At 44.4% G+C, this 12,800-nt stretch overlaps 1 protein-coding gene across 1 annotated transcript in view; it reads right to left on the reverse strand.

Annotated features, from left to right (window-relative positions):
* Positions 1-12,800, reverse strand: part of LOC135221411 (post-GPI attachment to proteins factor 2-like) — a 300,470-nt gene that overhangs the window by 108,679 nt on the left and 178,991 nt on the right. Inside the window, exon 4 of the mRNA XM_064259194.1 lies at positions 6,779-6,909. Coding sequence (XP_064115264.1) covers positions 6,779-6,909 — 131 coding nt within the window. The remainder of the gene's footprint in view (positions 1-6,778; positions 6,910-12,800) is intronic.

A 12,800-nucleotide genomic window follows, 5' to 3' on the forward strand; every position in this document is an offset into this window, starting at 1 on the left:
TATGCTAGTTAGAAAAATCTGGCACGCCGGAGTAAGGAGTTTCACCAAACTAGCAACCAGTTATAGCAGGGGTGGGTACAAGAACGGCGGGGAGGAACAAGAGAGAGTTAACCCATAAATGAATAAATCAGAGCAGCGGGAGCATAGCTCCGCCGTAGAAAAGACTCGCAGACAGGAGGAGAACCCGGTTGGTGAGCGGGCGCTCCGCCGGCTAGCGGAATTTTCAGCACAAACACAACACAATATATAATACAAAAACAATGATAAAATGCAAGATAAATAAAGTAGAAGCATGTAGCGGAGCTCTTCTCCATCACTCCCCAATGGTGGGGCTGGTGGAACCAGCGGAGCCCGCCGCTGGCGCGGTGGGTGAAAGGGGGTGACCGGGGTAGGAGAGAGAGCGGCAAGGAACCCAAGGGGGTCCGAGCACGATCCAGCTAGGTGGCCAGACCAACCCGAGCACACCCAGACACCCCCGTGGAACCCAGGGTGAGAACGGTAGGACAAGACAGTCTCAGTGTACCCCCCCCTCAAGGCTCCCGTATCCTCTCCGAGAAGAGATGAGGAGGGGAGCGAGCCCGGGTGTTGCCATGGCAACGTGAGAGAGCGGTACATGCCTCCCCATCCCCCGTAGGGGAAAGGGAGGCAGGGAGGGGTGACTGAGCCGGTGGCTCAGTGCGATCGCCTGGTCCACCGTGAACGTGGTAGGGCCACGTGGACGGATAGGCCAGGCGAAAGAGATAGCCTAGGCTATCTCTAACCGTCTCAAACATGCAATATAATATAAATATAAAATTTATAATAGAAAGGAAGGGAATCAAAAGTAAAAGAGAAAGAAATGTTCTAGAGAAGCTAGGCTAACCGACCTGGAAAGGAGGGCGCCTAACTACTCGGGAGCTGGCCTCTGCAGGTACGTAAGAACGGAGGGCAACGGCCAGGGTGGTAGGACTAAAAAGAGAAGGACATGCGTCCTAAATGCCTAACAGACCTAGACAAAGGCACATGCATGCATGAACACTGAGCTAAAGTAACAAGGTAAAAGCTCAATCAAGCTGGATTCCCAATAAAATAAAATAAAATAGCAAATCTTGCACAACACAAAAAATTAACATAAATACTGCATAGAAATAGCTACAACGGTATGGGAGACCGAAGGAGCTGAATAAGTATTACACGAGGCGAGCCGGGTGGGGCGAGCCTGTAGCCATGTTGTAGAGAGCCCCGTCATATAACCTAAATAAAAGCGGTAAAACGGGCCCTAACTGGCTAAAATTACGTGAAACACTTAGGCAGTACTTAACTTAGTTGCTGCAATAGCTTGAAGCTCCATCATGAAAAGATAATCCAAAAAAGCAATAGCGAAAAGCACAGCAAGAAAAAACACGTGTGTGTGGGATTCTGCTAACAGAAAGGATGACCGCTAGAGGCGCTGGTGTTGGCGTGGGAGTGCTGGTAGTAGTAGTTGCTGACGCTGGCTGTGTAACAGCTCTCTCTAGCAGGGGGATTTTGTGAAGGAGGGATCTAATTGACAAGAGGCCCGTGGTAGTGGTTTCACTCGCCCCAGAAACCATACCGACACCCTCTTTTTATAGGGTGAGCGAGTCAGAATGCTCTGACATTCCATTTTGGTTTTTTATCTGGTAATGTTAGCAATATTTACCTTAGAAATATGAACTAAAAGGATATTTCACAAAGCGACACGGGCTGAGCCCAGAAAAGCACTAATTATTATATCTATAGTTTCGGTGAGAGGTACATTGGTGAACAGTGAGGATACATCGTAACTAACCATAAAATAACCAGGGTGTTGCTGTAAAATCTCGGGAATAGATTGAAAGGAATTCAGTAATGTATGTTCATTGCTTGTTAAACTGTTGAGTAGGGGGACTAGAAATTTGGCGAGTTATAGGCAGCTAATATTGGACGTAAAGGAACATTTTCTTTATGGATTTTAGGTAACCCATACAAGGAACTGAAAAAAGAGCCAGTACTATAAAGAGACCGATATGTCTGATCATTCAAAACATTATTGTCAAAAAGTTGTTTACGGCTGCAATTAATCTTGTTTGTCCTCGGTCTTGAATATTAGACTAATATTTCGCTATACAGTAGTGCCTCAGGATACAAAATTAATCCGTTCCGAAGCGGCCTTCGTAACCTGATTTTTTCGTATCTAGAACTACGTTTTACATGTAAATTGCCTAATTCCTTCCAAGGCCTACAAAAACACCACAGTAAATTTTATAATAAAGCTAAATTGATCAATAAACAATGAAATACAACAATTTGGACCATTCAATACCTAACCTAACCTTTACTGTACCTGTAAATAAAGTGTATTAGTGTACAGGATACAAGAAATACTGCACGTACATGTACGTACATATGTAGTAAAATGTGAAACCTTACCTTTCGAGTGAGGTGATCTCCGAAAGTGGCAACAGAGGAGGAAGACAAATGGCAGAAAACATGAACACTTAACTTTATGAAACACATTAAAAAATGGCAGAAAACATTAACACTAAACTTTATGAAACACATTAACAAATGGCAGAAAACAGCACTTAACTTTATGAAAAACTTAAAACTAAATTTCTTTATTTTTGCCTTTTTCTGATTTCTACATTTTTTTTTACTTTTTTACTTTACGGCCCCCTTTACCACTGCCCCTTGGGCCCCTTCTTGGCTCAAAGGAACAAGAGCGAAAGGGGCGCTGATCTTCTGACTTTGGCTGTGTCAAACGGGAAGGACCTGCCGAACTCAAGATCCTCGACGGCCTACTAGGCGACGATCTCCTTGACTGCTGCTGGACAGGGGGAGGAGGAGGAGGAACCGGACGTCTTCGAGGACGAGACTCCGAATTAGACATGGCCTGGTGCACCAGTCTGTCTTTGGTGTCAGCCCAGCGCCGGTCTATCACATTCTCGAGCTCTGTCCGAGGAAACAAAAATTGAGATTCCAACAGATCTCCGTTCCTCAATACCAGCAAGGACTCGGTGTAGAGCGATCTCTCCATCCTAGACAAAGCCGCGTCCCTTCTAATCAGAAGAAGATTAGCCCATAAATTAGCACTGAGGTGAGCCAAATATGAAAACACCTTGCACCCAGACTGCAACAGACTGGCAAGTGAGGAGGCACTCACCAACCCTTCCGGGGACCTGTCGGAAGCTATCTTGGCAATAATCACAGACCACAGGTCCAGCCAAGAAACCGTCTGCAACATGGAGGCCGCCATAGATTCTAATGCTGAAGGCTTCCAAGACGAACCCACTATAACACTAGGAACATCACTTACCTTAACAGATGACTCAGCATGTCCACGAATGGTCATGTGTGTGGCGGATGTACGTACGTGAGATGGGGGGGAAACTCGAACACTAGAGATCGAAGGAGAATCCCTTATAGTTGAACTCTTGGAAGCACCAGTGAGAGAGGCAGGCAAACACTTCTGCTGCACCAACTCTGCGCTCATTACCTTCGACCTCTTCACAGGCGCCTTGAGATCCTTACAGCGACGAATAGGCCTTGGAGAAGAAGGAGCACTAACATCATGTACATGGGCAGGGGAGGTTGCAACATGCTCACGATGTGCATGGACAGGGGGTGGGGTTTAACACGTCCGAGATTCAAGGCAGAGGATGAAGCATCTCCTGCAGATCGCACACGGGAAGGAGCACTAACACTGCCCGAAACAACAGCACTCTCAAGAACACGTCCCCGTTGTTCCTCCCTCGAAGGTGAAGGAAGGACAAAGTCCTTAGCCTTCCAACGCTTGATATGCCGACAGGGCGTAGAGGAGGAAGAGGGAGAGGAAGACAGCACTGGTTTTTTATGCCCACTCTTCTCAGGAGGCGGGGACGAAGCAACACGTTTCCTACCAGTCCTCCCAACCGATAAGGCAGGCAACTTCACATCCAATACAGAGTCCAACCTCTGAAGCACTGCCTGGCATATGACCTCAGACTGATGTGCCAAGGAAGGGAGATGTAGCAAACTGGTTGGTAGTGATGACGTCACGGCTGAGAAAGGAGGATCAGAGGAGACGACTGGGAGAGACGTCATCAATGGGAGTGGCGTCACAAGTGGTGGTGGTGTCACAGCTTCCTCTCGGTGCGAGGGGGAATCAGACGCCACTGGCGGAGGAATAGACAAAGATGGATCCCGTGACATCATCAATGGGGCTGGCGCTACAGCATCATTCCGACTCGAAGCGGCAGCAGACACTGGCGGAGCAATACAAGATGGCCGACTTCTGTTACCCACTAAGACAAGGCCGGGAAGAGGGGGGATGGCCTGGCCAGACCGGGAAGGAGGATGCGAGCCTCCACAAAATGTGCTAGCAACCCCTCCAAGGACAGGGGGCCCACTAGTCCGAGCGTCTTCCAAATTGCCGCCATTTTGGATGCCTCCAACTCTGGAAGAGAAGAGATTGATGAAAAAGCTCACCCTTCTAGGGCATCCAATAAACTCCCGATGAAGAAGGGGCTACATTACAAACATTAGCCTGGTGGCCTCCCGATACTACCATTGACAAATCAATGGAAGAAAAGGAAGGAGACGCAGGGACAACGCTACTTTGGGAGTTGACTACTGCAGGAGATGAAACATCGGGAAGAGGCGAAAAACCTTCCCAAGTAGGAAGTGTTGAAACCCTCCGATGTTCTCTCTTGCCATAAAATGACCTCCACTGCTCCTTAGGCCATGCCCGGCATTCCGTGCAAGGATTCGTAATAGTACAAAAATTAGAACAACACCTACTGCACGTTATGTGAGGGTCGGTCGCTGCCAAAGCCAGAAAACGAGAACACAGAAAACCTGGAACTCCGGGGCACATACGCTGATGCCGAGAAAGAGCTGAAGCCATAACATCAGCCAAACACAAACACACTAAACGCAAGTGAAACGGGCATTGAACCGGAAAAAGGCCAAGAGAGGTTAACACGACTCTCGCCCAGGCGGTCAAAAGAAAGACTGATGTGTGATCATAGGTGAATGGTCTTCGACCATCCTTCACCCGATCTACGCATGCTTTGCCAGATATCACAAGACTCCTTGCTTTCATATGTTTTATAACCGGATCCAGCTAGGCGCAAGAAATTATCCTATTGTTAAGACCAAAGGTTTGTTCGAGTATGAACAAATGTCTAAGATGATGACAAACTATTTTATCAATATGCAAAGAACTAAAGAAGGTGCCTCAAAACAACTGTTTGATGATAAAAATTGAAATGATAAATGTAATTCAACGTTCACAGGCATTTGGAACATTCCTCCCTATACCACCAGTCCATCATCCACATTCATACAATCAACCATATCCACACTTCTCAGGTACAACTAACCACACACCAACAGCACCTCTGCTAGTCACCCCATCAATGCCTCCACCAGCAGCTGCAAGCTAAGTTTCTGAAACACAGTCAAAATACCTTGATATCTTTCAATAAAAGTACTGATTTAATCTGTACAATTATAAATGAATGATTTGTATTATGTACAAAGAATGTTCTATACAATTATTACAAGTTGTTCTCTGGTGAAATAGGTTCCTGTATTATGTTATTTAATGAAATATTTTCCCTAATCAAAGTAAGTAAAGTATCAAAAGATTTAACGGACGTTCTCAAATAATTGAAGAATTTTGGCTCGTAATCTCTCAGTTTTGGATAGAGAGTCACGAACATACCACGTGTATGCCTGTCCCTTAAAATAGGGTGCACCCAATTTTGTTTTTCTTTCGTCGCTGCCACTGGCGATAAAGAAGCCAAATGCATGTTACTTCCTCCACTTACACAGCAATACTGAATGAACCGCGCAGAAACCGTCATAATGTGTACGGGCACCACTTTTTTTGCATCTGCGCGGATTCCACAGCGGTTTCTGCCTCATGTGAATGGGGCCTTAGAGAATTATTGAAGAACAACTTCAAAATCCTCCATTGCCTCGGGGATGTCTCTAATCTCTAACAGGACCATGAACTCTGTCTGGAGGAAATTTTGACCAGAAGCTGTAGGAGACAGGCACTTTGAAAACTTTGAGGCTGAGCCTGTTGTGGGAGGTATTGTCTCTCTGAGGAAAACCATGGGCATGGAGGTCAGTTTGAGTTGGTTACTTAGCTCTAATAAAGGGGCAGGAGCACATGCCCTGCTGCCAATAAGCCACAGGCAATAATTTCTAAACTGCTATCTAGGAATATTTCTAAGGTGAAATTATGACAAAGCTGGGCAAATAGAGTAAATACATGATGGGTTTATCATGAAATAAATTTTATTTTAGTGTTTTCTTAACAAGATTTTTATAATTTCCATTTTACCAGCTTATTTCTTGTGAATACTGTCAGTGTAGGCAAAGGAAAAAATTGCACTAAAGTACAGGCTAGAAAATGTACTGTAGGTTATGCTACCAGAGGCAAGCGTTGGCAAAAATTCTGACATTTGCAGCAGAGTAAGGCTGGGAATGTTACCCTCATGGGGACCGAGAGATTAAATTACCTTGGAAATAGTGATAATCTTGCGATGATATTGTTCTAGTATACAACTCAACACCTGTCTGTAGTGACTGAAGCTTTACTATTGATGCGGGTAGACAGATGGAATGTGTTAAACCATATTACATTATGAGGATCACTCTTGCCACTTAGCAGTTCAGAATCTTTTTCCTTCAATAAACATAAAGCAATGGTTTGTCTGATTCAAATATCATCTTAATAACTTACTATGTACACAGTATTTCCAACAATGGCAAATACAACTGAGAGAAAAATAAACTTTGGGCATACCTTCTTTAAGTATGCAATTCGTTCTAGAGGAGTTGTCAGTCTGATCTTGTTGTATTTTAACAAGAGGTATGTTATCACCATGTATAGCTCACTACACACCATGAAGACAATAAAAAAAAATTTGTGTATATCTGAAAAATAAACAAAATTTTAAAGAGAGTGGTAAAGACTAAATTGGTAATACATTCTTAGTAAGGTAAATCAATAATAATTCTCAAAAATTATATAAATTTTCATAATAAAATCACTTATTTCTATACCAAATATTCACATTGCCACAAGTTTTGAGCTGCTGCCTCCCTCAGAAAATAAAATAAAGGCAGACAAAGTTGTACAGGCAGACCCAGGTTACTGACAGCAGTTCAGTTCCTGGGGGCTTGACGGTAACCAAAAATCACCGCTAACCAAAATTCAAGTTTACAGGCGCCACAATCCACCTTGCAGTGCCCTGGACTGGTTAATGATGCCGTAGACAGTGTCACAGCCAGATATTTTGCCCAAATATGTAATAATTACTCTTTAATTAAAATGTGGAATTTCATTTGCCAATCATTTACCATAGTCTGCATGGTAGTGCTACAAATTTTCAATATCAGATTCAATGAACTTACAGGTATATCTTGGCCTAGATGAGGGATAAAAAAAGTAACTTTTTAGAATACTAATATTTCCTCCATCATATCTTTTAGTTAAATAAGTAGAAAAAACAAGAGAGAATGATAAAAGTGATCGTTAGTAACATTATAATCGTTGCTTAAATGCTACAGCCATAAGCAACTGAATGAAAACAGCTGTTAGCTACAACAACTGAACGTTTGCTTGCATTTCAGCCATAGTACCACAGTAAATAATTACTGTACGTAGTTTTGTTGAAAATAACATCAATTACATAGAATAGGACTGATAATTTCACATTATACATTTATTCGCTAAGGAGAAAATATTGGCATGGAAATATAGCACTCCTAAATTTACACTGCATTTGTAGCTGAAGCTGAGAAAACAATGTTCACACTGCTAATGGCTACAAATTATCAATGCATCAGTAACATGAATCGACCGTAAATAATAGTGAAGAAAAAACTGTTTTAATAAAAAATACTGGGCATGGAAGAATCACAGTTTTTTAAAGTAAAGTGTACTTTTCATAACTATGCAAACCTGAGGTCCTTTATATTAGGAATTACTCTCAGCATAGGCTGGAATATGGCCGTTGTATTCTTGAATAGGGTGCTTAGGGAGTAACTGGCGTCTGGTAGGCAGGTAGGCCCGCCTGCCCAGATGTAAACACTCCACTTTGCCTTTTGGCCCAGGTTTCTGATTGAGGAGTGGCATAAGGTGGGCATTAATGTAAAGGACCTCAGGTTTGTATAGTTAGGAAAAACACAATTTACTTTAAAAATTTTGATTTGTTTCTACATGATATACAAAACCTCGGTCCTTTACATTAGGACGACTCGCTGATTGGTGGGAGGAATGTGAGTGTGCCTCTAGAACTGACTGGAGTTCAGCACACCTGGGCTATTCCTCCTGGAGGAGTACCCTGCCTCTGACAACTTGATCGGAGCACACGAGCTGCTTAATCATGAGTCAGACTTCTGGGCCTTTTTCAAAATGAGTGAGGAATTGTAGCTCATTTGAAAAAGGGCTAGGAAGAATATTTAGAGTCAGAGACATTAATACAAAGTTCTGGGAAGGGTTTGCATTATTGCAAGTCTCCATCCTCCCCTTGCTAGAGGAAGGAGTGGGATTGCTTCTATGATTCTGATAGGAAAAACAAAAGGGAAACTCAATGTGCAAGCTAACCTCATCAAATGCCCGACCAGCAAGTGTAAGTTCGTGTCCTATCCTCAACCTGAAGGAAGAAGAGTAGGACAAGAAGGGGAAGGTGGAGAGGCCAGTCACTCTTGAATGAGCCAGGTAAACAAACACAACTTTTGAGCATCCACCACCAGTCCAAGAAAAAGATTTTATGGACCTATGGGAAGCCCCAAAGGAAGAAAGATATAAATGTGGTCATAATGAGACCTTATTAATCTTCCAGTCCAATATATTCTTTAGAGTGATGAAAAGTACCAACGAAGGATGCCGATCCTTTGTAGGTATAGTAACACTCCAATACGACAAAGTAATGACTAATCTGGATCAATCCAAAGCACAGGAGATCATGAAGGATTCAGACTCGTCAACAGATGCAGAATGACTGCTCATCAGAAACAGTCATGACATGACACCTGCCTTTTGAAGGGTGATGTTGAATGAACCATGCATATCGTCTATCTTCTTCGCCGATGATGTTGAGAGACGAGATGATGATTCTCGCGAGGTATGTGCACAGTAGACAAGAATTAAATGCCTTCTAGAGACCAAGGTCCCTGTGACGGCAAGTCATAGAAGTTTCTCATCAGTAGCTGAATCTCAACTAAGGAGAAACAATATTACTTAGTGATTGACTAAGGGGAATGTGGACCTGCGTCTTCACATTTGAATAGTAGGGAAGTGAAATCTCATGATTCTGATCATAGAAAAAGTCCCGTCGATGACACCAACAAGTGAAGACAACTCTAATCCCTGCTGTTTTACAGAGGACTGAAAATTTATTCCGCTATTTCATTACCACTCAGCTAGAAAATGACAAATTTTCTAAGACAATTTGTATTTTTCATAGCTATAAACCTAAGGTCTTAACAATAAGTTCATTTTTAGCGCCTAGCCGGATCCGGTTAAAAAAACAGATGAAAGCAAGGAATCTTGTGATATCTGGCAACGCATGCGTAGATCGGGTTCGACCATTCACCTATGATCACGCATCAGTCTTACCCAACTCAGGATGTCGTAAGACATAGAGGGGCGGCTAGAGGCGGGCAGTATAATGTTAAGACCTCAGGTTTGTAGCTATGAAAAATACAAATTGTCTTAGAAAATTTGTCATTTGTTCATACGCGAACAAATCTTCGGTCTTAACAATAGGATAGACTCATACTTGGAGGGAGGTATAAGACATCCTAGACCGGCTGGGGGCCTACCCAACAGTCCAGCTCTCAAAAGGAATGGTTTTTGGAGAGGGACTGAAGCCCGTTGAGAACCTAGATAAAATGATATCTAACGACTCAGACCCTGAGTGACGTACAATGATATATGGGATAACCATTGTGTAGGGAACCAAAAAGAAACTTTGACTGTCCCATATCAAAACCAAGACACCATGGTTTGTATTATCCCCAACTCCTTGCCAAGGAGTGGAGCATATGCTACCAAATAGCGGGTAAGATATTTGTATAATGCATGACCACACTATCAGTATGACTACCTTACCTGTATCAGACCAGTCCAGCGAATGACGTGTCTATTCCTTAAACCGCCCGAAGGGAGAAGGAAAGGTACAAGAGAAAGGAGACCAGCCAGCTCACTCACTCTCTCATCCACACAATCATTTTAGGTAAGATACAAAGGTGCCCTGTTAAGGGCAACCATGAGTTACACAACCTGTTGGGCAGCCACCACAGGACCCAGGGAAAACGTGTCCGCAGATCTGTGGGCAACATCCTTAAGATAGAAAGAGGTGAACGTGGACTGGGGTAACCAAGTACCAGCGCTCAGCACTCTATGTACAGCCAAGTTCTTTTTGAAAACTAGAGAGGGACCAATACCTCTAACGTCATGCGCTCTAGCCTGCACAGACGTGGTGGTAGAATCATCAAGAGACAAGTATGCTTGTCCGATGGCTTCCCTTATCCAAAAAGAGATAGTATTCTTTGACACCTCTTTCTTTGTACATCCTGTGCAAACAAAAAGTCTGCAGCAGCCTAGTCTGAGGTGCCATGCCCTTTAAGATAGCAACGCAGGGCCCGGACAGGACACAACAAAAGCTCTTGAGCATCACCACCCACAAAGTCATTCAGTGATGGAATGGAAAAGGAAGTAAACCTATCATCGTGCACAGAGGGATTTTGGGTCTTGGCCACAAATTCCGGGACAAATTTGAAGGACACCGACCCCCAACCCCTGGTGTGCTTCAGGTCATAGCTCAGACCATGGAGCCCTCCTAACCTCTTCGAAGATGCCAAGGCCAGGAAGAAAACTGTCTTGAGTGTCAAGTTCCTGTCAGATGAGCGACACAAAGGCTCATATGGACCCTTAGTGAAGCTCTTGAGAACCAAGGAAACATCCCACGTCAGAGGCTTGAGCTCCCTAGAACTCGACTCCTCAAACCCCTTAACTAGCAAGAAAAGTTCCCAGGACAAGATGTCAATACCTCTAAGGCATAACACTAACTCAGGGCCGCCCTGTAGCCACTAATGGCAGAAACGGACAAATGTTTCTCATCTCTGAAGAAGGTTAAAAAGTCTGCTATTCGCTGAATAGAGGTAGCAAGTGGAGAAAAAAATCCTGTTTACAACACCAATCACAGTAGATGACCCATAGCCTTGGTAAACCCCAGAGGTTGACCTTCTGAGACTGCTGGACATATGCCCTACTGTTCTCTGAGAAAAGCCTCTCTCTCAGAGGCGATACTTGATATCCCCCAACTGTGAAGAGACAGGATTCTACTGACAGGTGGAACCTTTCCGCATGCGGCTGACACAGGAGATACCACCAAGGGGTAATTTCCCTCAGAACCTCCAACAACGACTACAGCAGATCTGAAAACCATTCCGCCTGAGGCCACAGAGGGGCTGCCAAAGTCATCCTGAGACCCTATGAACTCATCAGTCTGTTCAGAACTTGATGGATCAAACAAAAAGGAGGGAAGGTATACACCTCCATGTTGTCCCAGAGATGTTATAACACATTCTCCGCTAACGCCAAAGGATCTGGAACCACTGAACAGAATATCTCCAGTTTCGTGTTGAACTGAGTTGCAAAAAGATCCAGCATGGCTCTCCCCCAAACAAGGAAGAGCTTGTCTGCTACTACTTGAAGGGACCACTCTGTGCCTAGGATCTGATCCCAATGACTGATTATGTCTGTGACCACATTCCGTTTTCCTGGGATATACCTGGCTTACAGCTCTACTGAATAGCAGACCATCCACTGGTTAACCTTGACAGTCAATGCATGAAGTTGACATGAAACCAGGCTTCCCTGCTTGTTCACATAGGCAACAACAGAATGACTGTTAATTTTCACCCAAAACTCCTTCAGACTTAGAAAGGCTGCCTTCAACTGCCAGATGCAGATATGCTGCTGTTGTCCTCCAAACTCCAAATGCCTGAGACAATGAGGCTGCCTAAATGAGCCCCCCAACCTGCGAGGGAGGCATCTGAAAACAGAAGGAAGTCCAGTGGTAGAGAACGCAGAAGGACACCATTCAAAAGATTTCGGTTGTCCAACCACCAACGAAGGCCTTCTCTTACTTCCAGAGACAGAGGGACCTCTAACAGTGCGAGTCTCCACCGGAGACCAGAATTCCCCCAGTCTCCATTGTAGAGCCCGAAGATGAATACGCCCATGAGGGACCAGCTTCTCCAGGGGAGAAAAAACTCCTAGACGAACCTGCCACTGATGGGATGACTGATGTGGTTCCGACAGAAAGTCGCGTGCCACCACTCACGACTTCTCTAATCTCTGATCCGACAGGAAAACTCTTGCAACCGCTGTATCGATGAACCATGCCCAGGTAGAGAATACTTGACTGGGTACAAGGTTTGACTCTTCATAGTTAACCAAAATACCCAGTTCCAGACAAAAGCGGAGCAGACGATCTCTGTCCTGCAGCAGCTTTTCCCTGGAACCTGCCAAGATCAACCAATCGTCGAGGTACCTCAGCAAACAGATTTCCTGAGCATGGGCCCGACTTGATATGAGAGAGAAGACCTTTGTGAACACTTGAGGGGCTGTGGTCAGCCTGAAGCACAGGACTTTGAACTCGAAGACCGTGTCCCGGAGAGCGAAGCGAAGGAACTCCCTGAACACTGGATGACTAGGGATCTGGAATTATGCATTCCTCAAGTTCGACAGCATGAAGTCGCCTTCCCTCACAGCTGCCAACACTGAATGCGGGTTTCCATTTTGAACCGTG

The sequence above is a fragment of the Macrobrachium nipponense genome, chromosome 20 (assembly GCF_015104395.2).
Source record: "Macrobrachium nipponense isolate FS-2020 chromosome 20, ASM1510439v2, whole genome shotgun sequence".
Lineage (NCBI taxonomy): Eukaryota > Metazoa > Arthropoda > Malacostraca > Decapoda > Palaemonidae > Macrobrachium > Macrobrachium nipponense.